The sequence below is a fragment of the Dendropsophus ebraccatus genome, chromosome 4, assembly GCF_027789765.1.
Source record: "Dendropsophus ebraccatus isolate aDenEbr1 chromosome 4, aDenEbr1.pat, whole genome shotgun sequence".
Taxonomy (NCBI): Eukaryota; Metazoa; Chordata; class Amphibia; order Anura; family Hylidae; genus Dendropsophus; species Dendropsophus ebraccatus.
Genome location: NC_091457.1, coordinates 128173159 through 128200437, shown reverse-complemented (window position 1 = coordinate 128200437; position 27279 = coordinate 128173159). Strand labels below are relative to the sequence as shown.

The following is a 27279-nucleotide window of genomic DNA, read 5'->3' as shown; positions in this document are numbered from 1 at the left end:
TGCTGACTTCTCTTAGGAGCCATAATGCCCCCCTTTGTTAAATCTCTCTGGATAAGTAGAATATGAATAATAGAAGTGGTGGACGTCATATAAACAGCCTGTACTGTGGTCTGATAAACCTTGTCCTGTTTATATAGAGACCATTACAACAGCATTGTCCTGTCCAGCAGTCTGCTCCATAACGTAAAGCTTATAACCTGATGGAAAATGTCTCTGCACTTGCATAGTTAATATCCGGCCTCCACACCCTTGCATACAGATTTCATGGTCCTCCCCTCTTCATCATACTTTGCTGACTTTTCTTTCTGCATGCATTGTTCTGTAACACATAGATCTAAGCCAGGGCCCGGACTCGTGATGGCCCGGCTCCTGTTGCTTCTCTGTGACATACTGAGAACTAGGAGGGTCCTCTTCAGAATGCTTAGAGGGTGTCTCCACCTTACTGAAGGTCCTGTGCAGGAAGACACTAAGAGTAGCTTAAAGGGAATTCCAGCACATTTGGACATTGGCCTCCCGTAGGGTCGCATTCTGATTCCTATTTTAGGCACACTCATGCAAAATAATGGAAATATGTAACCTCAAAGGCCAATGAGTACATGGAACATACTGATGAAATCATTGAGATTTTAGTGTTTTTTTTTCCCCTTTACTTTCTCTTAAATGATCACTAAAAGAAACCTTTTCTTGGTCATTGAGACATATGAAAAGGCTTAATGTCTGTTACTGTTCAGACCATGACTGATCAGGAGAATGGGCTGGGAGAAGTACACGCTTAAAGCCACTCTGTACCCACAATCTACCCACCCCAAACCGCTTGTATCTTCAGATAGCTGCTTTTAATCCAAGATCTGTCCTGGGGTCTGTTCGGCAGGTGATGCAGTTATTGTCCTAACAAAAAACTTTTATACTTGCAGCCCGTGCCAAACGGGAGTATCTGTGCCCTAACTTTGCACCACTCCTCCCCACCCTCTTCATCATTAGGAATGCCACTGAAACATTTTCTCCTGTATTAACATTGCACAGCTGCTTAAAGGGGTAGTGCGGCGTTAGAAAATTTTTCACTAAATAACACACATTACAATGTTATACAACTTTCTAATATATGTTATGCTAGTGAATGGCCCCCTTCCCCGTGTCTCCAACACCCCCCCCCCCACCCCCCGGCCGGCCAGACCGCACCAGCCCTCCTTCATGCCTGCCCCACTCTGCCGCGTCATCAGCTGCTCAGCCGCGATTGGCTGAGCATAACTAAGCTCAGCCAATCGCGGCTGAGCAGCTGATGACGCCGGAGATGGGGGCTGGCCTGAGTGACGCGTCATCTGCTGCTTAGCCGATCAGCATTATAACGATCAGCATTTAAACAAAGAGGTAAATAGTTAAGAAAAATCGTCATTTCGATCATTTTAGGACCGCTTAAGCCCATCTCTCACACAGGGTGAATCTGTGAAAGACTTTTTCAGCGAACGACCAACATCGATTTGAGAGCATGTTAAAAGATCACGATGAACGATTTCTCGCTCGTCGATTGTTCGTTCTGTTTACACGAGCTGATAAGCGCTCAAATGCGATAGTTATCGCAAAAATTCTAGCGATAATCGTTGTGTGTAAATGCACCATTAGACAAAGTGCTGGAATATAGGTGGCACTCAGCAGCGCCCCTCTCTCCTTGCTCATTCTACATATAGATCTGGGTCTAAACACTTAGGGCCCTATTGCACAAAACGATTATCGTGTGAAAAATCGTTGTTATATTGAATTTAAACTATAATTGTCCTAAGTAATTGCAGGCAACGATCGAAAAATCGTTTGTGTGTTGATCGTTGATTTAGAACTGACCCTAAAATCATTGTTAATCGTTCACTGTAGTTCCGTATTTGTTCACTAATTATTCAGTGTAATGGTGCGTTTACACAAAGAGATTTATCTGACAGATTTTTGAAGCCAAAGCCAGGAACAGACTATAAACAGAACAGGTCATAAAGGAAACACTGAGATTTTTCTTCTTGTCTAATCCATTCCTGGCTTTGGCTTCAAAAATCTGTCTGATCTGTCTGTGTAAAAATTACTTTGTCTAATAGGACCCTTATGGTGCTTTTACACAGACAGATTTATCTGACGGATTTTTTAAGCCAAAGCCAGGAATGGATTTGAAAACAGGAGAAATCTCAGGTCTTTCCTTTATGACCTGTTCTCTGTTTATAGTCTGTTCCTGGTTTTGGCTTCCAAAATCCGTCAGATAAATCTCTGTGTAAACACACCCTTAGGGCCCTATTCCACTGGACGATTATCGTTTGCATAATCGTTAATGACTAATGATCTCAACCACCGCGCTATTGCGAAAGACCTGAAAACGCTCACTCATTTCCATGGAACGATAATCGTTACTTGTGATCGTATTTGCGATCGTTTTTTCTTCGCTATTGCATTCGTATCTACTGCCAACGACCGAACAACGTTGCGAACGTTTTGCGAACGAGCAACGGTAAAAATAGGTCCAGGTTTTATAAAGCGATCAACGATTTCTCGTTTGGTCGTTAATCGTTAACTGCATTTCAACCAAACGATTATCGTTTAGATTCGAACGATTTAACGATAATCTGAACGATAATCGTCCGGTGGAATAGGGCCCTTAGACACTCCCGATACCCCCATGATCATTTGGATACCTCTGCTGCATTTCCACACTGCCCCAATCGTCCATGTAAACTTGTTGCATTTTCATAATGGCGCCTCAAGGTAGTTCAGCATGTACTCCAGTGCTGTAGGGCTGGTGATGATGGCTGAATACAGCACTCTATCTTTTGCTGTCTCATAGCGAGTGAATAGGCCATCAGTTCATATTCTCAATTACAGTTTAATTTGAGAGCATAAGGATCAGCTGATTCAATGGACCATGGCATAGTCCTAATCAGGTGACTGACTGAACTTCAGTACCATGCATAGCCACTATAAAATGTATGGCGCTGTCCCTGGTAAACAGAGACCTGGTAAAGGAGACCACAGCACCCACTGGAGTGCTGCAGCCACTTAAAGGAGTTATACAGTGCTACAAAAACATGGTCCCTTCCTTTCAGAGACAACACGACTCCAGTTCAGGTGCGGTTTGCAATTAAGCTCCATTCACTTCAATGGAACTGAGCAGCAAAACCAAGCTGAAGACAAGGGAGGGCTGTCTCTGGAAGAAAGTGGCCATGTTTTTGTAGCCCTGGATAACCCCTTTAATCAGCTGATCAGGAGTTGGTTATAAATGTCACAGAGAACATCTTCATTAAATCCTTATGTGTATAAATGTGTTTAGGTTTTGGAAAACCCCTTTAAATCTGCTGCAGGCATTAGCTGCATGAAGACATCTGGCTTGGCAGCACTTGTCACTTTGCTGAGTGATGCAGGGTGTTTGCTGGGATGGGAGCCGTATTTTTGGCTTTGGGTGATAAGCATGTTATTGTAGGTGCTGAGATCCATGGAGTCATAGGCTTCCCGATGACCTGCACCGAATCCCCGATGTCATGTCTCTGCCTGACACAGATACAGTGTGATGTTGATTTGTTCTTTCTTGTTGAGGTTGATGGATTTTCCATATTGCATCTGATGGCTTCTGATGCTGTCGTTTTACCAGAGCGTTGGCTTGTTTTCTCTCAGTATATTATCACAGGTCCGACATAGAATATTCAGTAGTCTGCACCGGTGTGAACTTACCCCACGTCTTCTATCCCTGCTGCGGGGGATCAGGGCACGCAGTGCTGACAGGAACACTCCTGGCGTCTTAGCTGATCTCCTCTAATGCACTTGACACTTGAGTTTATTTTGAACATGAGATTATTGTACGGTGCCAGGTTTAAAGGGAACCACAATCGCTGGCAGGGTAAGGAGGAGAGGTCAGGTTCCCTTTAAAGACTACATGGCTTACTATGGAGGTCATAGGATGACCCATAAAGCAGCAAGATTAGTATAGGGAAAACAAGGCAGGGGAGCTGAAGAGCATCTTGATTCCTGTATATTACACCATAAGAACTTGGAGGACATTATAGATCAGTAGTGAACAGCTTATGTCGTGAATCAAGGCTTGGGGGAGGTCTAACACTTAGGGTACTATTATACAGGCCGACTACGTCCCTATCATTTTAGTAAACAAGCACCGATCTGCTAGATCGGCACTTGTTTACTGGACCTATTAGATGGCCCGATAATCGGCAGTAAGGGCTGCATGGACATTGTTAGTGATGTCCATGCAGCCCTTGCCCAAACACCTGATACCTTTCCTCTCCCCGCTCCTGGTCTTCTCTCCTGTGCTCCGCAGCAGCATCTGGACGTCCACTCAGCCAATCACAGCCCGGGACCGCTGTGGCCTGTCAGCTGACAGGCCACTCAGATGCTGCTGCCGCCAGCACCAGGAAACTGGAGCACAGGAGAGTAGACCATAAACTACATGGAGAGAATGGCCTGTGTATGTGACCTCCATTCTCCTAGTATATGGGGACCCCAGTGATTGGATATTAATGGACTCTCCCTCTGAGCTTGCCGTCCTCTCTAGACCATCTCTCCCACTCGACATTAGAAACAAAACCTGTAGATGGGAAATGTTTGTAAACTTGTTCCTGTAGTTTTCCACTGTTGAGTCCTTATACTGCTAACCAGAACCTTCACTTGCTGTCATGGTCATTTATAACATTCACTAGACTTGTTGTTGTTGTGATGATGGTTTTTTGACCTAGTTCCCAGGAGAATGAAAGCTTGTGCTCCAAGGCGAGAATCCATGTTCTGAAGTTATTACTGCCCTACACAGGACAGGATTTATATACCAATTCCTTTGATTTTCTTCTAGCCACCTTGTCTATCGGCCGAAGAGGTCCATAAGCCGTTCATAAAGTTTAGGTAGCTCTTGGCTCCACGACTATAGGCCCCAAGGCTAGGTTTGATGGACATATACATCCAGTAGAGGAGAGGTATGAGCAGCTACCTCTAGTACCGCTAGTGGTGCTAATCTATGAATCCAGTGTATCTCCTGTTTGTTTTAGGAAGCTCTGGATCCACCGGCATAGATCCTCGCGGCCTTGTATTCTCAGCGTAGCCATTCCCAATCCAGCTGCCTCAGCAGAAAATTTGTGTTTGCCAGAATTGAAAAACTACAATTCCCATCATGCCTGGAGGGTCAATGGCTGGAGTATGGTATGGAGGGTTCCCCGCCATAGACGTGGACTGGCTGCGGCTGTGGTCTTGGTTTCCTGCTGCTAGGTCACTCCTCTAATGTATGAGGCTTCTTATAATGTATATCCATTTAGAAAGGTTCTAATAGCTCATCACTGAAGGTGGCTTATTGGCAGTGTCCATCTTCCATGACAATGGTTCCACATTAGTTTAAAGTGAATGTACCAGTTTGGTTAGTGATCCCCCCCCCCCCCGCCCCCCAAATTGCTCGGCACCGGTGTGGAGATCTCAGTGGCGCGGTCTGTTTTTCAAAACGCTGCTTGGTTTCCCCGTGCTGGTTTCTTCATGTACCCTTCAGCCCGCTCTATGCACTGGAGACGGGCCCAGTCACAGAGAGAAAATCGCTACACTGGGGGCACTGCATAAAGCAGGACGAAGTGCACATGAAGAAACATGAAAACAACTACAATTGCCATCAAGACGAAGACATGGGCATGATGGGAGTTGTAGTTGTAAAGACATCCTGCTAGTCCTGTATTTTCCCCTTTATATGTTCATTGTGTTGCCTTTCAGCCCATCCTGCCCCCTCCAGCCAGCACAAGGCTTGTATTTCTGCATTTTGTAACATGCCGACGTGTTTTGATGCCAGGGTTTGTAGTACGTTCCCCATCATGTGTCACGCGGTGCCTTTCAGTGTTTATGAGATGAGATAACTGCATATGATGATATCCTGTGGGGTGGGGGGAGGCTGTGTTCTCATGGATGTGGGAAGGAGGTGGGCGCTTCTTCTGCGTCTGTAAGGTACAGGCACAATTCTTCCAGCTGTAAAGCATTATTTCTCTACACAGGAAATTACAGGATCTTGTTCTGTCATCCATGTTTTTACATATCGGCGATGAGCTGTTATGGATTACAGTGTAAAGCCGCAGAGACCTGACGTCTTGGGTTCCCCTCCCTGACTCGGGGTCATTGCCGGCTGCTCGCTCAGCGCTCCAGTTACAGTTTTTATGCTTTGTGCTCGCTCCCATCAAAAATGCAGTTTTACAATTAACGAGTCTAATGGCCCTGAAAGGGGCGACGGCTGGGACCGTACATGTCTATCTGGGAGTAGACATAGTATTAGATGAGGTATTGCATAAATAAGAGTAGCCAGAGCACCCTATTTGTTAATGGGTGCTTACTGTGTGTCATTACAATAACACTTTTCACTGGTTTAAAGGGGTTGTCCAGGATTAGAAAAAGCATGGCAACTGTCTTGCAACAACAGCGCCACCCCTATCCTCAGGTTGTGTGTGGTATTACAGTTCAGCTCTATTCACTTCCATGTAGCTGCAGATCCACACCCAAACTTGAAGACAAGAGCGGTGCTTTAAAAAGCATCCATGTTTTTCTAAGCCTGGATAACCCCTTTAAGAGGCACCTGTCAAGTTAAAAGTGCAGTCTCATCTGCAAGGCTGCATGGTATAAAGCAGGAGGAGCTGAGCAGATTGATCTATAGCTTTAGGGGAAAATTTACAGGATAACTTGTAATTTATTTATGTAAACCAGTCAATCTAAATGAAGCACTATATTTGATCATCGCTCCGCTCATCATGCTGCTGGCCTTTCAGCACTGCTCTGCTCCCTGCTGCTCCACCCCGGGTGCCATGGAGAAGCTGGATCCAATCCTGGGAAACTGGGAGAAGTTTCCCAGGATTGGATCCACCTTTTCCTGGCATTCTGGGAGGAGTGGCAGAGAGCGAAGCAGTGCTGAAAGGCTGGCGGCTTGATGAGCGGAGCGATGATCAAATGAAGTGCGTTTCGCACATCTCTATTCTCTAGTCAAGTGGGCGGTTGTACTCAGTAATTGACAGGTATCTCTATATGTGCACATACATATAGCTGTCAATCACTGATTAGCACCACCCACCTGAGCCCAGAATGAGTAGAGCCTCCTATAAAAGCATATATCATATGCCTTATTAGCATAGAGTTCTGGTAACCCCTGTGCAGTAAGGAGTTATCAGCAGCTTAGATATGTCTAACCTGCTGATAGTTTCCCTTTTATTTCTCTGCAGCGCCACCACAGGGCATATTGTGTATTACACAGTGCCCATTTAGATGATTGAGCTGTCCAGGCAATAGAGGGCAGGAAAAGTCTTCCAGCGCAAGTGATGCTCAGACTTCCCTCTGTTGGCCTAGAGTTCTCTTTATGTGCTATATATAAACTAGGTTTGTAAAGTAGACAGTCCCTCTAATCCCGTTCTGATGATTACATAAGAGGATCTGAGTGTATAGCAGGGTTGTGGAGTCTAAGCTGCAGCTCCGACTTCGACTCAGACTCCTGAATTTTATCAGGACTGACTCAGACTCCGACTCCTGCTTCTTCATAAATAGCCGGTCAGATACCAGGGGAGTTATTTATCACACTGACTCAGCAGCTTCTCCATAATGTCCTACATGATCCTGGGGCGACTTCTGAGGGAATAAGGAAACATATAAAGCAGATTCTCCTGTGTGTGCAGTGGATGCAGCCAGTCTCCAGCCTCCATGTCCTGAACAACTCAGAACTAGACTAGATGGAGCAGGTGGTCTTTTCATGCTGACAGTCTGTTTCTAACTAAATATTTACCATACTTAAAGAAACACTGCTAACACTGCCAAATCCCTGTGATATAGAGGTCAGCCATAGTGATATAGAGAGGGGTCACACAAAGTGATAGTGATATAGAAAGGGGTCACACATAGTGATATAGAAAGGGGTCACACATAGTGATATAGAAGGTCACTGTGGGGGCACACACACACACACACAGCCTGCTGTGGCCGTAGAACACATACACACAGCCAGCTGCAGCCATAGTGTACACACACACACACACACACACACACACAGCCTACTGCAGCCATAGCACGCACACACACACACACACAGCTGCAGCCATAGAACACTGAAGAAAAACACACAATCTTCTCCCAGAGAGAAAACACCACACTGAGGACGGAGGTTACAGCTACACTACTTATGTCTTCTCCTCCTCCTCTATATTACACAGGATATCTTCATATTACACTGCTGCTCATATACAGTCATCCAGCATCCAGGAAGAGAACCGCACAGATCTCCCCCCACACAATGGACTCTTCCAGCTCAGAAATATACGCCAAATAGTGACCAACAACTTTTCCATGACCACCTTTATGTAATAGGGCCAGTGTCCTATTACTGATATATTCCCCGACCACCCTTATGTAATAGGGTTAGTGTCCTATTACTGATATATTCCCCGACCACCCTTATGTAATAGGGCCAGTGTCCTATTACTGATATATTCCCCGACCACCCTTATGTAATAGGGTTAGTGTCCTATTACTGATATATTCCCCGACCACCCTTATGTAATAGGGCCAGTGTCCTATTACTGATATATTCCCGACCACCCTTATGTAATAGGGCCAGTGTCCTATTAGAATGTTGCTCATAATATATAATTATGAGCAAAACTTCATATCAAAATTCAATTCTACGTTTTTTTAAGATTTTTTTTTTTAAGCTGGAGTCGGTACATTTTTTTCCGACTTCAACTCCGACTCCAGCCAAAGCTAGCTCTGACTCCGACTCCAGCCAAAACTATTTCCGACTCCACAGCCCTGGTGTATAGTATAGTGAAAGTAAAAAAAAGTGTGTTACCCATGGATTCAGTCCCCCGCTGCTGTAGCTGGAGGCCTGCTAAGGGCTTATCCTGGATTAGAAATATCACAGCTTCTGTAATTTCCCTAAAACAGCACTACCCCTGTCCTCAGGTTGTGTGTGGTATTACAATTCAGCTCAATTTCCTTTCAGTAGAACTGAGCTGCAAAAAAAATGCACCCAAACCGAGGCAGAAGCGATGCTGTTTCTGGAAGAAAGTGTTCCATGTTTTTTCTAAGCTGAGCTGTGTGCAAGAAATGTAAGTGTGTGTCCTCCATGATTTATAGTGATCCTCCAGAAATCTAGAATTAAGAGCATCTTCCTCACTTATGTAGAGATTAGTGGTCTGAAAATAATTCTCCAAAGACCTGTAAGCTCCTCTGACTGTGGAAGGGATGGTCACACAGTTAGCTGTAATATATCAGAGATGAATGGTTTAAAATATAATAAATAAAAATAATGCCCCCAATCTCCGCTGCTCATCGCTTCTTCTGACTGATGTAGAGTACAGCTCTGTATTTATATAAAATGCAATACCACACACAGCCTATAGTGGCGCTGTTTGCAGAAGAAAAGAACGGCCATGATTTTCTAATCCTTGAGCTCAGATTCTCTCCATAGCTGACAACAGGAAAGATAAAGGGTCCTGGGTGTACGATGTGCCGTGTCACCAATATCACAAAGTGTGCAGCATTGTGGGCTCCACGCCCAGTGGCCGTATGTTTATGTTCTTGCTATGCTTAGTTTTCTTTTGATGGCCTCATTGATTTCAGTAGTATTTATGGCAGATGCCATCAGCGCTGTGGTAGAACCTAATGTTCCCTTATTCCTGCCATTGTTAGGAGAGTAATAAATCAAGGTACAAGATATGAGAGAGATTCATACTATACATATATATATTCCGGTGGTACAAGGCATGAGATAGATTGATACTATATATTTACTGTGTGTGTGTGTATATATATATATATATATATATATATATATATATATATATATATATATATATAGATTGATACTATATATTTACTGTGTGTGTGTGTGTATATATATATATATATATATATATATATATATATATATATATATATTATAATCCAGTCTTATAAGGTAGGAGATGATTTTTTTTCATATATATATATATATTATACATACAGTGGTGCCTTGGATTATGATCATAATTTGCTCTGTTGCCGCACTTGTAATCCAAATCCACTCTTAAACGAAAGCAAATTTTCCCATAAGAAACCATAGAAATGCAGACAATTGGTTCCACACCCCAAAAATAATAATTTATTATTCCTAATAACATGTAGAACAGATGAAACAAAGATTCAGAAACAGCAGAATCTGTGATATTATAAGTTACTGCACAGTAATGGAGAGGATGGGAAACACAAGGGCTGACAGAGACTGCAGGGAGCATGAAGGAATGAGCAGGACATATGTGAGCACTGTATAGCAACACTCTCTGTCTGGGGAGAGAGGGGTTACAGCTATGAAGAGATTACTTCCACAGTCCTGTCCCCTGATGTAAGCCCCAGCCTGAAGTGGATCTGCTATTATTTGGAAGGTGAGGGAGACTTCCTGGGTCAGAGTACAGAGCTGTAGACCCTGCTATGCAGACCATGCCCCTCCCCCACTCCCCCTCCCACCCAGTACAGGGAGCTCTTAAACCAAGGCGATGCTCTTAAACCAAGTCACAATTTTGAAAAACTGTGAGCTCTTAAACCAAAACACTCTTAAACCAAGTTACTCTTAAAGCAAGGTACCACTGTAATTTTATTATTTCAGTATATCAAAGCAAAGAACTATAATGTTGCTGAAGTGATGAGTTTCTTCAGCTGGCCTACTACCTATGTCACTTGTCACTTACACACTGCATGGATCTGATGGTGGAGTTGTTATCTGTAAGAGGAGTAACACGCTTACATGGTGTTTTTAGAACAGGCTCCTTATGCTTTTAGGCTTGTCCTAATGTCTTCTATGTGACAAATGTGATCTGTCAGTATATGAAGCCTGTGTGTCTGCTCTGTTAGCCCTGAACCATTACACCCCATGTACAAGGAGAAGTCTGCCCCCTCCCCAGCCATGTCTAGTTAGACCCCATTCATTGATGCTAAATATAGAGCAGTTAGCAGAAGTATTAATGTCTATTGACTTACATTGACTTTGCTGTAGTACTGTACAGAGATGTATACATTAATTCTGTATACAGTAATTCTGTGCTTTGTTTCTGTGTGACCCCCATGTTGGGCTTTGGTGCCTATATTTTATTGTCTCTATTGCTTTCATTCATGTTTTTTCTTTACTGGAGGAAAGATGCCGTCATCACATCTTTGGGTATCTAGGAAACCAGATATTGGTGGGTAAAATATTTCCTTTCAAACCAACAGGTTTCAGAAAGTGTTATAGATTTGTAAATTGATTCTATTTAAAAATCTCAATTCTTTCAGTACTTATAAGCTGCTGTATGTCCTGCAGGAAATGGTGTATTCTCTAGTCTGACATAGTGCTCTCTGCCACCTTTGTCCATGTCAGGAACTGTCCAGAGCAGTATCAAATCCTCATAGAAAACCACTTCTGCTCTGGACAGTCAGGAACTTCTGACATAGACAGAGGTGGCAACAGAGGTGTCAGCAGAGAGCACAGTGTCAGACTGGAAACAATACACCACTTCCTGTAGGACATACAGCAGCTGATAAGTACTGGTAGATTTTTAATTAGAAGTAATTTACAGATTTATGTAACTTTATGGTACAAGTTGATTTACAAAAGAAAAAAAAACAAAACTCACTGGAGTACCCCTTTAAGTAATGTGTTATTATCTGGCTCCCTTTATAGAATAGTCACATCCTGTAAAACCATGGTGTTAGCTAGGACATGCCATCACTATGATCATGGGGGGGATAACCTTGAGGTTGTGTCATCCATAAAACTCTAGCCCACAGGTGTGGCCCTCTAGCTGTTGTAAAACTACAATGCCCATCTTACCTGTAGTGGTAGAAATTGTCATTTTGCAACAGCTTGAGGGCCGCGTGTTTGACGACCCTTCCCTGGCCTATAAAAACCTGGGTGACACCGGAATCTACATAATTTAGGAATAGGTTATTTCTGTAAAAGCTGATATGGGCCCCATTGCAGGAAAGTGACTCCCTTTGTCATTTTCCTTAATGGCTAAGACGGGTAATGGAGAGAAGGGTGGAGGGTAATGGAAAGGAGGATGGATGTGGCCCCATGAGGGGTGGCACCATATGTCTGCATCTATAAGAGGTCAGGGTTTTGGCACCCTCTGTATTGGGGAGGCTACTCCCTTTATACTGAGGCTGATGTACTATGGGTCTTGTAGGTGCTGCTGGCTTTGGGGTTTGTAGCTTTGGCATGAGATCACGGCTCCATCCTCGGGTCCCAGCCTTCGGGGTGGATGTGAGCAGCAGAGATTCCCTGTAAGCCAGCACTACACTGTGCTTCATGCCATGAGTTCTGCAGCACATGGCGTCAGCCCAGTGATGAGATCACAGGCAGCGCAGCCACTGTTTCCTGTTCTGCTTCACATGCAGAGAAAAAAAATCCTTCTGTTTATTTACATGACTGGATTTTACGTCTGTTTCCAAGTGCAGAGGTTTCTCCGATTTGTTTCCGGTATTATGTTTCCTAATTTCCCCGGAGATTTCCCGGCTCATGTGTGCACAGTTCAGACTGTGGGGTTGGTGCCTGGACTTCTGTGCTTTAGTTTTATTGCATAAGAAAAGAGTTTTATCAATAAAATGTTCCTTTTTATGGAAATATTGTAAATGATTATTCCCCATATTGAGGAGAATGGCGTCCGCACCATTCATGCACACAACTCCCATCATGCAGATCAGTGATTCTACATTATTATGTAGGTCAGATCATTATGAGCCGGATCATATGCACATAGTCCTTGTCTGCAATGCAACATCCCGAAATCTCTGTATATGCTGCCTGTATAGTAAGGCTTCCCTTATGTTGTTGCTTTCCCCAAGGCAAAGTCGACAGAAGGTGATGATGCACATAATGGCAGCTATTGTATTACTCTGCTGTAGTATTAGGGCTTGTTCACATTTCATCTGTCGCCCTTCTTCAAGGGTATATGTTGGGTTTATGCCACGCTTTGTACCTTATACAGAAACCTCTGATGTATGTCATTTTAAAGGCATGGTGTGTTTAACGTTGTATTTAAAGAGGCATCGTCTTGATTAAAAAAAGAAAGAAAAAGAAATTAACAGCGATTTTAAGAAAATTTGTAATTGGGTTTTTTAGTCAAAAATGCATTTTCATCATGAGAAAGCAGTTTGAAGCTCTCCCCCCTGTCTTGATGGTTCTCTATGGAGAGGGGAGGGGTGAAGGGAGATGAGACACCAAAACAGGACAACAAAAAGTTAATTTACAGCTACATCACCAGGCTATCTCCCCTGAGGTCAGCACTGACCTCTCTGACCTCTGAATACCGGCTTTTACACAGCTCCCACTGTGTCATCCTTTGTTCTCTGCTCTCTGCTGGCGACTAATCTCCCTCCTCCCTCGTCCCCCCTCCCCTCTCCATAGGTTACACAGGGCACGACTGATGTAAAAGAGTCGAAATTTCCTGATAATGAGGAGTGAATGAGAGAGAGAAGGGAGGGGGGGGGGGGGGGGCTGGGGAAAGTCTTTTTGAATGCAGGTAGTGGCATATTTGGCTAATAAACCCAATTACAAAGTTTCTTAAAATCACCTGGACTATTGATTTCTGTAAAAACAAACAAATGACAGTGACCCTTTAAGTCAACATTACACGTACAGTGTGGCCAAAACTGTGGTGCTGTGTGACAGGAGAGCTGACCATACAATGCGAGCACCCCCAGGATTCTCTGCTACTGAATGTGTATTCCTTGTCCCACTCAAGGAATGGCTGGCAATCAATATCAATCCATGTCTGTGAGCGTGCCAAGGACTGGGACATCCTGCTCTTTTGTTATCCTTTCTTTTTGGAACAGAGAAAAGACCAAATACTCGCACAGTGGGAGCATCGACCACAGTTTGACATGAAGAGCGACCCCCTAATGGCCATATGTATAACATTGATTTGAACATAAAAAGAGTATATCGCGAAACTGCTTTGAGCTCACACAACCTGTTGTTTGCTTTAAAGTGTCACTTACGTATTTTTTTTTTTTTGCTGAAATCAATAGTACAGGCAATTTTAAGAAACTTTTTTTTAATTAGGTTTATTAGGCAAATATGTAGTGGCTTCTAATAGTGTACATCCTAAATGAGTGAGTAGTGGCTTCTAATAGTGTACATCCTAAATGAGTGAGTAAAGGGAAAGCTATGGTGGACCATCTATATCCGGTCTAAAATATTTTATTAAATCTGTTTTTTCTCAGCATGCAGATGACACGTGACCCTCCTGTTCTAGCCAGCCCTGTTATCTTGTCCCAGTATAGTATGAATACAGGTTTGTTATTGGTGATGCAAGCTTACAATTCTGGCAGGGATCTTTGTGACGGTATAAAGGGCTATTTCTATCTCCAGTATTAACCCCTATCCACATGATAGGACAAGCTGATGGCTGAGAACCCCACTGATCTTCACCGGTCCCATAGATAATGAATGGGGCTCTGTCTATGCATGGTGTGTGCTCCAGGCCTGGCGGTAGTAAGGCTGGGTTCACACTGTTTTTGCAATCCATTGTTTTCATCTGTTTCATGCATTTGTGTGCATCTCTTTTGATCCGTTTTCTCTCGTTATAAAAAAAAAAAAAGGTCAAAACGCATTAGGTTTTTCTTCTAGCACGCACATAAGCATGGTCGATCGCGTTTTTGGGTACGCTAAAAAAAAAGGAAGCTGTTTTTTTTTTTTAACCCCCCCCCCTTTTTTTTACATTTATTTATTTTTTAAATGGAAGTTTAAACACAAATGCATCTGTTTTTTTCCTCCGTCTGCTTTAAATGGATTCAAAAGAAACAAGCCTTAAAAAAATGCAGTGTCCCCCCAGCCTGTGTAACGTACGTTGCTGTGAGTTCCCTCGTGTCACAGGCGGTAGTTGCTACATTGATGTACAATAAATGTCACCATTTCCTCTGTAAGATGAGTTACTGAGAACTCTTCTCCAGATGTGCTCTTGTATCTGATCTCACATCGGGTAGAAGGAGTCCTGCTGATCCACCGTCCGAGCTGCAGACGTTAAGTCCCCATTCTCCGCCGCAGACGTCCGGTAATCTTTTCCCAATATTCTTTCTTTAACAAATGATTTAGAGCATTGTGACTCCAGTTGTTACAAAAACTACAACTCCCAGCATGATCTGACAGTCTGTGGCTGTAATGACATGATGGGAGTTGTAGTACTATACAAATTGTAAAGCGCTGCAGTGTATTATACTTTCTAGAAGTAAGTGTGTAATGTGATCAGTCTCTGGTATATATCAGGGCGTATATATGTATTTCCCCCAGGAGTCAGGGAGTAGTCTGTACTAGGTCCAGTACGAGCCTCTTAGCGCTCTCCCATAAAATCGCCATGGATGACCTTGGTTGTGTCGCTGGCACGTTCCTCGATGTGAGTTTGTTTTAGAAACTATACATTGCTTGTGTCTTGGGTCATTGGCACGGTGTCAGTCTGCCGGTCATGTGACCCTGACGTATCCTCCTAAATCCTGCACTGGGTAACGTAACCCTGACACTATGCTAGGAGTGCTGGGAATTCTGGTGTCCTGTACTTTGTATATTCTAATGCTTCTTTCTCACTGTTCTCCAGATGTTATTACATGGAAACCACCTAATACAGACGTGTCAAACTCAGGCCCTCCTGCTGTTACAAAACTACATTTCTCATCATGCCTGGACAGCCAAAGCTAAAGTGTTGGCTACCCAGGCATGATGGGCATTGTAGTTTTGCAACAGCTGGAGGGCCTGAGTTTGACACCCCTGACCCAATAGTTTACCTACCTGCCCTTTGTTTCCCTGTAGGCCGTCCTTTGTGAGCTATCCCCCTATCCTGCATGACTGCTGTATCCACGGCTCTGGCATGGATACATTGTGACAAACCCTCGGCTTGATGAGCAGCACTTATGACCAGAAACAGAGGATGGCGTTTCCATAATAAGAATGTGAACGGCCCCTTGACTTCTAAGTGTTACTCATTTGGGGCCCCACCGATTGCTAGAAAGAGATGGTAGTAGCACCCTTCTAAGTGCTTCTCTTCCTGCCTTGCCGGTCACAGCGCACAATGGATTATGTATAGTAATGAGCCATATCCATATCCTTACCTCCTATATGTGAGAACACACCAGACGTCCTGACATCTTTGCCCCGTCCTCTGGCTCTTGTATCACGTCAGTCACAGTACAGCTCATTGTGCGGCTCTCTGTAATCTCCTGAATACTTGCAGAAACCTGATCCGCTCACAGACTCCACAGGACACATGTAACAATAAAACAATTTTTGACGTCACTAGTTGTTTTGTAGGGTATTTCTACAGAATGTGATCACCGAGCAGGATCTCTGGGTTGGGCTGCAGCTGGTATTGAAGCCGCTAGATAACTAAAGCAGACAATGAAGTGTTGGTTAAGTGCACAAGTCTATGAGACCCTCCAAGAAGTCATACTGTACAGCTGCTGTAAGTGTGCAGGATCCAGGGGTCACATAAAGCCCCTATTCCACGGGTCGTTTAAAGGAGCAATATCGTTTGTATTTGGCCGATATCGGCCGCTACGAACGATATTCGTCCCGTGGAATAGAGTGCAACGATCAGCCAACATCGTTCATGTCGGCTGATCGTTGCAGTCGCTTGTTTTTCAACATGTTGAAAAACAAGCGACTGATATAGCAGCGATCTGTTGCCGTCGCTCCGTTGAATAGGAGCGTCGGCAGCAGATGCTGCTATATCCTATGGGCTGCCCGGACGATCAGCGATCCTCCGAGCAGCCCCTCCCGCACTCACCCGCTCGCTGCAGCCGCGTTGAATAGCGGCGGCAGCGAGCGGGGAACGAGGAGCAAACGAGCGCTAATAGCCCTCGTTTGCTCCTCCAAACGACTCGTGGAATAGGGGCATAAGTGTTACTGCCCGATCACATGGAGGATTCCCAATATCCCATCTCCCTGAATAGGAATGAATGCTGATCATAAACCTCTACTGCAGGGCTACATAACCGTCCTTCGTTTTTCCTCTTAATTTTCCGTCTTTGTTGTAGGAATAGCTATTATTCCAGGGAGAGTGATTCAGGCGTCTTAGTTTACATGGTGGTGAAGGTCACTCGATAAGAAGCGGAGGGACTTGTCAGTTTCTTCAGGACGCTGTGAAGTGATCAGAGGATCCAGGTGATGACTTAATGTAGCTATGCTGTACAGTATATACTGGCTGCCAGGGCTGCAATGTCCGCATAGTGTAAGAAGTCACAGCCGCTCTAACAGTGTATGGGGGACTGGGACACACAAGTGTACCGAGTAGATGTCTTCCATGAAACCTGATCCTGGGTTCAGATCTTCTGCCTGTACCATGACACTCGTGAAGGTGTGAAAAAATTATAGCTAGAACAGGAATTATATATTCTTAAAGGAACAGTGTAGGGCTGAGCGATAGGGCCAAAAAATAAAATCTTGCTTTTTTTGTGGCTAAAATCTACCTGTATCTAACCCCTTCCCACCCCTTAGAGGCAAAGAGAGAAGAGCTGTCAGTGTCTGTATACTGAGCAATTTTTGTATACACAGCACCTGGGCTGTCAGTGTACATGGAGGCGACTGCCACAGTATATAAAGATTCTGTATACACTGTGGCAGTGCAGCAAGGCTAAACAGCACCAGTGCTGGCACAGTGTATACAGACACTGCACTACCACAGTATATACTGACTCTGTATATACTGGGACAGTCTCCTTCATGTACACTGTGCCGGACCTGGTATTGTATATAGACCTGCGACTGTATATTTCGAATACCCTGCAGGTAGGTGCGGCAGCTGCTGCTGATAGTGTGCAGAGTTGTACACCGAATCTTGGCAGCGGTGTCCCTGGTGAGAGGGAGAGAGGCAGGAGAGGTGGGTTTTTGAATTTGGCGCGGCGGTGGAGGCTGATCGGCAGCAGAGCTCAGGCGGGGTGACAGATGTCCCCCATGGCAGGGAGCGGCAGGTGGCGGCGGTAGAGCAGGGTGTGCAACAGCCGGGCAGGTAGCAGCGGCATCAGAGCATGGTATGTGACAGCCAGGCAGGTAGTGGTAGCAGCGGCATAATGTCTTCCTGCAAGGCCTCGTAGCTGACAGGTCGGCAACTCCTCTGGGTCCAGCTTCTTCTTGCAGGTTTAAACCTGGGCACACACTTCATAAGAGATCAGCATTAAAAAAATTCCAAAAACATTCATTGATTTATCAAACATGGTGTAAAGTGAAACTGGCTCAGTGGCCCCTAGCAACCAGATCAGATTCCACCTTTCATTTTCCAAAGAGTCTGTGAGGAATAAAAAGTGGAATCTGATTGGTTGCTAGGGGCAACTGAGCCAGTTTCACTTTACACCATGTTTGATAAATCTCCCCCATTGTCTGTAGGTCTCCACAAAGAAAAAAATAAGTATATGGGCTAAACAGACTCCAGGCAGATTAAATTCAGTCCATTAAACTTAAAGGGTAATTTACAGTATACTGTATACCACTATAGCATCACAGCCCCGTCAGACTGCTGATCAGGGGGCTGAACTGATGAAAATAGATTGCCTATGTATAGACCATCAATATTAGAAGTCCTGGATAACTTCCTTAAATACTGGAGCCGTGAAGCACATCCACCCTCTAGACCTCTACATACACACTTATAAATAGACCCAACGTTTAGCAGGTGTTACACTTCATCTTTTTTTTTTTTTTAACACCAGATTCACGCGCACACGTCTTTAATCCCAGTGGTTTTTGTCTTGTGAACAAAGCCTTAGTGACGTGAGCCGCTAGTATTTCAGGATCTGGGCTATAGAACTAGTAGTGACAGTGGATTAGGTTTCTTACCAGGCTGACTGATGGCCGGGGGTGGTGTAGTTCTTCAACTCCAGAGCTAGTCTTACAGGGGTTGTTCCATAATAAACACTTTTCTTTCCGCGGGATAGTTGATCAGTATGTATATGATGGGGATTCAACCGCTGTGCTCATGCCTTACCGTTTCTTTCTTAACAATCTTTGCAAGTCTTATAGAGTTGAGTTATGTTCGACTATCTTTGACGGTTACATAACAAACCAATGGAGCAGCAACTAAGCATGGAATAAGAAAGCAAGGGACCCTAATTCTCTTGAATGGAGGGTCCCACATTGGAGGGTACCAGCGATCAGACCACAACCTTTCAGTCTCTTAGACCTCGTTCACACATCTGTAATGCGGCCCACAATACATATCTAGGGGCCCTATTACACCAAAAGATTATCTGACACATTTTTTTAAGCCAAAGCCAGGAATAGATTTGAAAAGAGGAGAAATCTCAGTCTTTCCTTTATTACCTGTTCTCTGGCTTTGGCTCAAAAAAATCTGTCAGATAATCTGTTGGTGTAATAGGGCTTTAAGGCTTTTTTCACTTGTCCATGCGTGTTAAAGGGCCATGTTCCCTGACAGAAAAAAAAAAAGGATGGGTCTTAGTACAGACGCTATCACTGACGGCACTATTACACGCGCTTACAGTGAGCGGGTAAGTTTGTGTGTGTGGGAGGGGGCTGCTTGGGCGTCGGGGCAGCCCATAGGAGATAGGATTCTACAAATCTTCCTAGATTTAAAGGGGGTTTTCATGTCAAAAAATTCTTTCCCACAAGGTGACTGCTAGGACCCATCCTGAGAATAGGGACACACTGGTCCCCACTATGAGTGATATGCACTGTACGTGTGTGGCCTGATCCCCATTCACCCAAACATTGCTACGTTCGGGGGGGAGGGATATCTAACTACTTGTCAATCTTCAAGACTTTCTGCAAATTCCTGAAACCTCTCCTGCTGGTCTTCTGTGTCCCAGGCTAAGAATGGGAACAGATTGCTTGCATCCATTACTGGAGGGGGAAGATAGAAGACAATGGATGCCGCCTCTGCCTCTACACACAAAGCTTCACGCCTTATATCCCCCCTCCTCCAATTGTGGTATTGGATAGAGCAGGAGGGGGAAGTCATGATGGGTTTTGCTCTTATTCATTTATCTTCGGCTGGGTATTCATGAAGCTTTGCCCCCTGAGTGATCTACCTGTTGGCCACATCACTATCATGGCTTTGCCGCTAGAAGGTCTTTGTTGTAGATGTCCTTTTCTTTTTGAGGATTGTTACCTATTGGGTTTCCTTTAAGCCTAATTGTTGGCAGGTTCCATGAGGAAATGTTCCCGTGTGACTTATTGTTTAGGTGAACTGCGGCTCCTTCTATAAACTCCACATTTCCATGACATCACTTTTACAAACATCCAAGTGAAGAAATAAATGGTAAGGTCATTTCTGTGAGACCTGATATCTGGTGATGGCACTTACCCCACATTGGCATTGCTTATGTACATACTGTGGAACAAGACAGGGAAAACGAGTCCCTTCTTACAGTACATGGTGTTCAGCTTGTACATCAGCTGCTGGATGCTCTGCAGGAAGTGGTGTGTTTTTTCCAGTCTGACACAGTTCTCTGTGCTGCCACTCAAGCAGGAAAAGTTTTCTATGGGGATTTGCTACAGCTTTAGACAGTTCCTGTCACAGACAGAGGTGGCAGCAGAGAGCACTGTGTCAGACTGGAAAGAATACCACTTGAGACCCTGGGACAGGCTGCAGGTGTTCTCCGCTCATAGTCATACTCTGGCTATCTGGGTGTATTCTCCTCAGCCTCTTATTCGAATACAACTTCAGAAATTCACATACAGTCACAATATGACCAGGATGTGAAGAAACCCCTTAGAAAAGCATCAGAATAACAGTAAAGTTTCTTTGTGTTATTTGGTCTATAAAATGATTTTTCGCTGGAACCTATGAGCATTTACACTGGTCCTCACATTCTGCAGATCTCAAGAGTACCCTCAACATGAGTAGTGGTGTATGAATCTTAAAGGGGTTATCCAAGATTAGAAAAGCCCCAGCTACTTTCTTGCCACCTCTGTCCTCAGGTTGTGTGTGTTGTATTACAACTCTGCTCCTTTTACTTAAGTGGAACAAATCTGTAAAACTACACCCAAACTGAGGACAGGAGAGGTGCTGTGTTTGGAAGGAAGTGGCCATGTCTTTCTAATTCTGGATTATCCCTTTAGGGGTGCGTTCACACATACAGGATCTGCAGCAGATTTAATGGCGCAGATTCAAAGCAAATCAATTCTGGGCCATCAAATATGCTGCGGATCTGCTGCAGATTCAAATCTGCACCATCAAATCTGCTGCAGATCCTGTACGTGTGAATGCACCCTAAGGGAACAAACCCACTTGACGTATTTGCTGCGTGAATCAGTCTTAAAAATAAGCAGGCAAAACGCAGGTTGGCTTTATACAATTGTTCTGAGTTAAAATACGCAATTGCGTATTTTTGAAGCGTGAAGCTACATGCTTTTTTCGCACAGGTTGTTAACAACTGATGCTTTGCTAACAACAAGCTTCACGCTTAAAAAATACGCAATTGCGTATTTTAACGCAGAACAATCGTATAAAGCCAACCTGCGTTTTGCCTGCTTATTTTTAAGACTGATTCACGCAGCAAATACGTCAAGTGGGTTTGTACCCTAAGAGTAGCTTCACACACACCGTATCGCAGTGGATTTTCTGCTGCAGATACGCAGCTGATTTGATCTAAATAACTGAACAACAGCGTCAAATCTGCAACATCAGATCTGCTGCAGATGCGGTGTGTGTGAAGGCACCCTAATGCTGGGTTTACACGGAGCGATAATTCGCCCGATCGTACGATTAACGATTTTGAAGTAACGATTTTTTTTTTTTTAATAACGATCAGCGTTTAGACGGTACGATATATCGTACAGAAAATTAGTTTTGCAATCGTTTTGCGATCGCTTAAGCCTATCTCACACATAGGGAAAATCAGTGAACGACTGTTTACACGGAACGATCGGCAAATTTTTTGCGAATGACGGACAACGATTTAAGAACCTGTTAAAAGATCAAAATGAACGATTTTTTGATCGTTCGCCGCGTTTACACTTACGATTATCGTTCGAATTCGATCGTTATCGCGAAAATTCGCCCGATAATCGCTCCGTGTAAACCCAGCATAAGGGTGCGTTCACACGTACAGGATCTGCAGCAGATTTGATGGCCCAGAGTTACTTTGCATTGAATCTGCACCATCAAATCTACTGCAGATCCTGTATGTGTAAACGCACTCTAAGGGTGCGTTCACACGTACAGGAGCTGCAGATTCAAAGCAAATCAATTCTAGGCCATCAAATCTGCTGCAGATTCAAATTTGCGCAGAATATGTACGTGTTGCGTTCACACGTGCAGGATCTGCAGCAGATTTTATGTTGTGTTCAGTTATTTAGTTACATTGACGTCTGGGCCATGAAATCTGCTGCGGATCTGCACCATCAAATCTGCTGCAGATCCTGTACATGTGAACGCACCCTTAGCAGATCTAGGAAAGTTTGACATCTGTGTAAACTTAGTGCCAGGATCCCCATTGTGAGCAGTTCAGTCACTGTATCCTTGTGGAGAGTCCTCAAGTGACATCTGACCTACATTGGCGTCCTGGTGTACTGTGTGATGTGTGCCAGGCAGCCTTCTGTGCCCGCTCCCCTGTGTAACCTTAGCAGCGCCGCAACGTCCACACCATCTGGGGGGAACAAAGGACAAAACGTGAAGAGAGTTGTATGTCTAATACTTGTTTCCCCCCCCCCCCATCCCCACAAACAGTGGGGGGTGCAGCTCTTTTTTGCATAAGCGCCTTAGAGAGCGGTTAGGATCCTGTACGTACCATATACTTACATGTATACTCCTTGGGTCTCATTGAATAGGGGGATGGTTTTAGTCTTGAGGCTTTATGCATTGATGTGGGAGTCTATCTAGAACTCTCTGTACTTATTCTAAACTCCCAGAGAACCAGTAAACTTTCTTTTCATTAGAATCTCTAAGAAGAGGAGACCCATTTCCATCTTGTGTACAGAATACTGCGGCTTGTCCTCCTCCTAGGGGGTCCTGACTATATTTAGCAGTGCACCTCCTTGTGCCGAGCTCCCAGCTCTTTAGGCTAAATTTAAGCTTCTTCTTTTATAACCTATAGAATGGCTCCTCAGGATGTCGGAGGAGAGCGCAGATACATGGCATTACATGCACTTAGTCACCCCGCCTGGTGCGGCCCCGGCTCTTTGTTGCTGTAGTGTTGTTAGGGCCCTATTCCACCGGACGATTATCGTTCAGGTTATCGTTAAATCTAAACGATAATCGTTCGGATGAAATGCAGTTAACGATTAACGACCGAACGAGAAATCGTTGATCGCTTTATAAGACCTGGACCTATTTTTATCATTGCTCGTTCTCAAAACGTTCGCATATCGTTCGCATTGAGTAAGACATCGTTCGATCGTTCGCAATAGATATGAACGCAATAGCGAATAAATAGCGAAGAAAAACGATCGCAATTACGATCATAAGTAAACCATTATCGTTCCATGGAAATGAGTGAACGTTTTCAGGTCTTTCGCAATAGCAGTCGTTTGAGATCGTTAATCGTTAACGATTATGCAAACTATAATCGTCCGGTGGAATAGGGCCCTTACACCAGCAGTCAGGATGCCAAATGAGGGACGTCACTGTAAGTTTTACAAAGTCCAGAAAGTTAATTGAATCACAATGACATAAGACGGCGGTCTTTAGAGAGCGAGGACTGAAAGATGTCACAAATAACCCACCACATGCAGATGCTTAAAGGGAATGTGTCTCTGTGGGTTTTACAGCTTTACTCCCTTTGAAGTGAATGGAGCTGAATTGTAATACCACACACAACCTAAGGGCCAGGAGTGGCGCTGTTTCTGCAAGAACGTAGCTATGTTTTTTTTTTCTAATCCTGAATATCCATTTGAAAAGGAACGTATAGTCTACAACTGGTTACTGATAGATACTGAACATATTTTTTCTTTTTGTTTTGTATTTTCTGATTTTGTATTTGTAAATTTAATACTTAGTCCATTATTATGGGGCAGCCATCTTAATTTACAGCAAGCACCATGAACATAGACGACAATGGCCAGGTGCTGTCCCATTGACATGAAAAGGAAATGTTAGAGGGCATACTTTTAACCTTTTTAAAGGTCATTGCACAGAGGAGAGGAGGCTGAGCCGTGAGCTTCAGCTATTATTTTCTACTGATGTCACCTTTTGCAGTAATGCCGTACAGATCACTTTCCAGCAGCCTCCCTACCTGACAGCTGGCAGTCTGGATGTTATGTAGGTGTGACTATGCTGTGGTTCACACAGGGCATATTCACATAGTGGATTTAGGTGGTGACTAACCTTACACAACGGCATTGAGATCAATACAGATCAATAAGCGGCAGGGTGAAAATCAATGCCATAGTTTGTACTGTATTATACCTTGGGTGTATGTGCAGCTCTGCCCATCGCTGCCGTTCAACCATTATAAGTTTACTCTTGCAGGGCCTCATACTGCTTTCCATATCCATTTCTATCCTCCAGCACCATCACTGTTATTTACATGTGTTTTGTAATGTTCTCTTCATACCAACCCCTTATTTTCATACTTTTTGCTCCTATGTATGAGGAGCTCTGACTGTTTCCCTATGTAAAATACTTGATGGTTGATAGTGATTTCCTGTGAGCGGAGGACACAATAGTCTTCATTCATATGTTAAAACAATAGCACCCTCCCCCTCCCCCTGTCTGTCTTTCCTTGTTTAATACCTTTCTTTCTTTTCTTACAGTTCTACCTTCAAGACACTAAGAGTAGTAATGGTACCTTTATAAACAGCCAGAGGTTAAGTCGAGGGTCCGAGGAGAGCCCGCCTTGTGAGATCCTTTCGGGCGACATCATCCAGTTTGGGGTTGACGTAACAGAGAACACCAGGAAAGGTAAGCGACTATTACAGCCGCTCGTGGGGATGGTTAGCTGTGTCCACTCTCTATGAGCAATGATCTCACGGACGCTAAGCTATTTTTGCTGCAAAATTACCCATGTGTGAGCATACACCTACTGCTCCTGAATTGTGAGTTACCAAGTCTGGATTGAAGAGGTGCACGTCTTAAAGTGACACTGTCACCCTCTTTTTGCATTCTGACTTCTCTTCATAGATGTAAAGGGTAAATTTAGCAGTTTTCACACCTTATTTCACATCATATGTCATGGTGCTTGTTCAAATAAAAAGTGATCTTTTATCACCTGCAGATTGTGCTAAGTGGGCGGGGCTTCACAACTGCACAAATTAGCCACGCCCACAGTATCATCGAAGGCCCCACCCCTCCGTGCGTCATTGGCACACAGGCCCCACACCTCACTATGGGCGGGGCTAAGTGGCACTGTTGCTGTGAAGCCCCGCCCACTCTGCAGTTGATAAAAGATCACGTTTTACTTGAACAAGCACCATGACGTATGATGTAAAATAAGGAATGAAAACTGCTAAATTTACCCATGAATGCAAAAAGGGGTGACAGTGTAACTTTAACCTCATGTTTTATAATCCTTTACACAGACCTTGTGGATTCCCAATAGGACTCTATATAGCATCTTGTATCCCATCTTTAGGTTACCATCCCTGCACTCTGAGGTGACACTTTGTCATGTGTCCACTCCAGGGTAACTTGAGATCTTACTACAGTGTTAGTAATGGACACCAGTCAGCATGTGGCGTCATATCTGAGACCTGGCCGGCACCTGCTCTGTATAACGTTCCCTATGTGTTGATGTAGTGGATTGTTTAGAGGCAGCATTGCATTATAATGCAACGTGTTTGGTTCAGGGACCAGAGATGGGACAAGCCCAGGATTCTCATTTCTAGCATTAGTATTGCTTCTATTTTTAAGTTAGCGATGTTAGTATAATACACAATATCTGAGCTATGCCACACATACTTATTTTTGGTATTTTCTCTGTTATAGTGACCCATGGTTGTATAGTGTCCACTGTAAAGCTGTTTTTGCCAGATGGATTAGAGGCAAGACGACGGTCAGAGTAAGTATGATGAAGTTCTGGCAGTAATATATGCAATAAATCACAAAAAGGTTGTTATACACAGCTGCCACCATGGCTAGTTGGCATTGGCTGAACTCTTGAAGGGAGTCTTTTAAAAAAGTAATGTGCAGTGGCTTGTAAAGGTTTCCCAGTCTCAGCTGACGGTGTTCTTGGAGGGATGAGATGTTAGTTTTGCACCAGGCATATCGTTTTCCTTGAGGGCTGAAAAGTTCCATTGCCTCCGTACATTGCCACACATGCCTCTGGGCAAACTCAAAATCCTTCGTATTATTGGTTGTATGTAAAGGCTTTTTTTCTGGCCACTCTTCCATAAAGCCCAGCACTATGGAGTGTACGGCTTTTTGTGGTGGTATGGACAGATCTTCCAGTCTCTGCTTGGGAACTCCGCAGCTCCTTTAGGGTTACCTGTGGTCTCTGATTGATGCCCTCCTTCCGCTCTGAGAATTTTGGTAGGTGACCTCTCTAGGCCCATTTGTTGTGGTACTATGTTCTTTCCATTTTATGTTAATGTTTTTTTTTTTTTTTTTTGACTTGTACTTCTCAACATCTTTGTCGCTGTCTTGTTTGGAGGTCTTATAATAATTTATAATAATAATTTTTATTTATATAGCGCCAACAGATTCCGCAGCACTTTACAATTCTTCATGGTGTTCAGTGGTGTTGCAGCTTCTGTGATATATACTGACAGACCATGTGACACTAATCAGGCCAATTATTGTTCCATGTAATAGAGAGAACGTTCAGCCGATGAAACTGTCATCGGCTGATCATTGCTTCAGGTCCAGACCTAAAATCATTCTGCGTGCATAGCTACGTGTATTAGCAATGTGCGCTCAACGGCTGATGACATAATAAAGTAAAGTATTATGTCACCTTACCACATCCCTTGGTGTCCTCAGAGGCCTTCCCCGTTGTCTGCAGCTCCATTCTGTTCCGGTCTCTGCACTGATAGCCAGTGATAGCTAGTGAGTGCAGAGATTTGAACAGGAAGCAGTGCTGCAGACACCGGGGAAGGCCTTAGAGGACACCAAGGAATGTGGTAAGGTGAGTTAATACTTTATTATTTTACACCAAAAGCAAGGGCTGCACGAACATCGCTAACAATGTCTGTGCAGCCCTTGCTGCCCGATAGCAGATCGGTGCTCGTTTACTAAGCAATTACACAAGTCAACTATTTCTGATTGGGCAATGTAATAGGACCATTATGGTGCATTTACACAGACAGATTTATCTGACAGATTTCGGAAGCCAAAGTCAGGAATGGACTTGAAAAGACCGGAAATCTCAGTCTGTTTATAGTCTGTTCCTGACTTTGGCTTCAAAAATCTGTCAGATAAATCT

General features: G+C 44.0%; 1 protein-coding gene across 4 annotated transcripts in view; it reads left to right on the top strand.

Annotated features, from left to right (window-relative positions):
* Positions 1-27279, top strand: part of SLMAP (sarcolemma associated protein) — a 90676-nt gene that overhangs the window by 9894 nt on the left and 53503 nt on the right. For all 4 annotated transcript variants that reach the window (XM_069966990.1, XM_069966988.1, XM_069966993.1 and 1 more), the window contains exons 2-3: positions 24674-24821; positions 25845-25917. In XM_069966990.1, coding sequence (XP_069823091.1) covers positions 24674-24821; positions 25845-25917 — 221 coding nt within the window. The remainder of the gene's footprint in view (positions 1-24673; positions 24822-25844; positions 25918-27279) is intronic.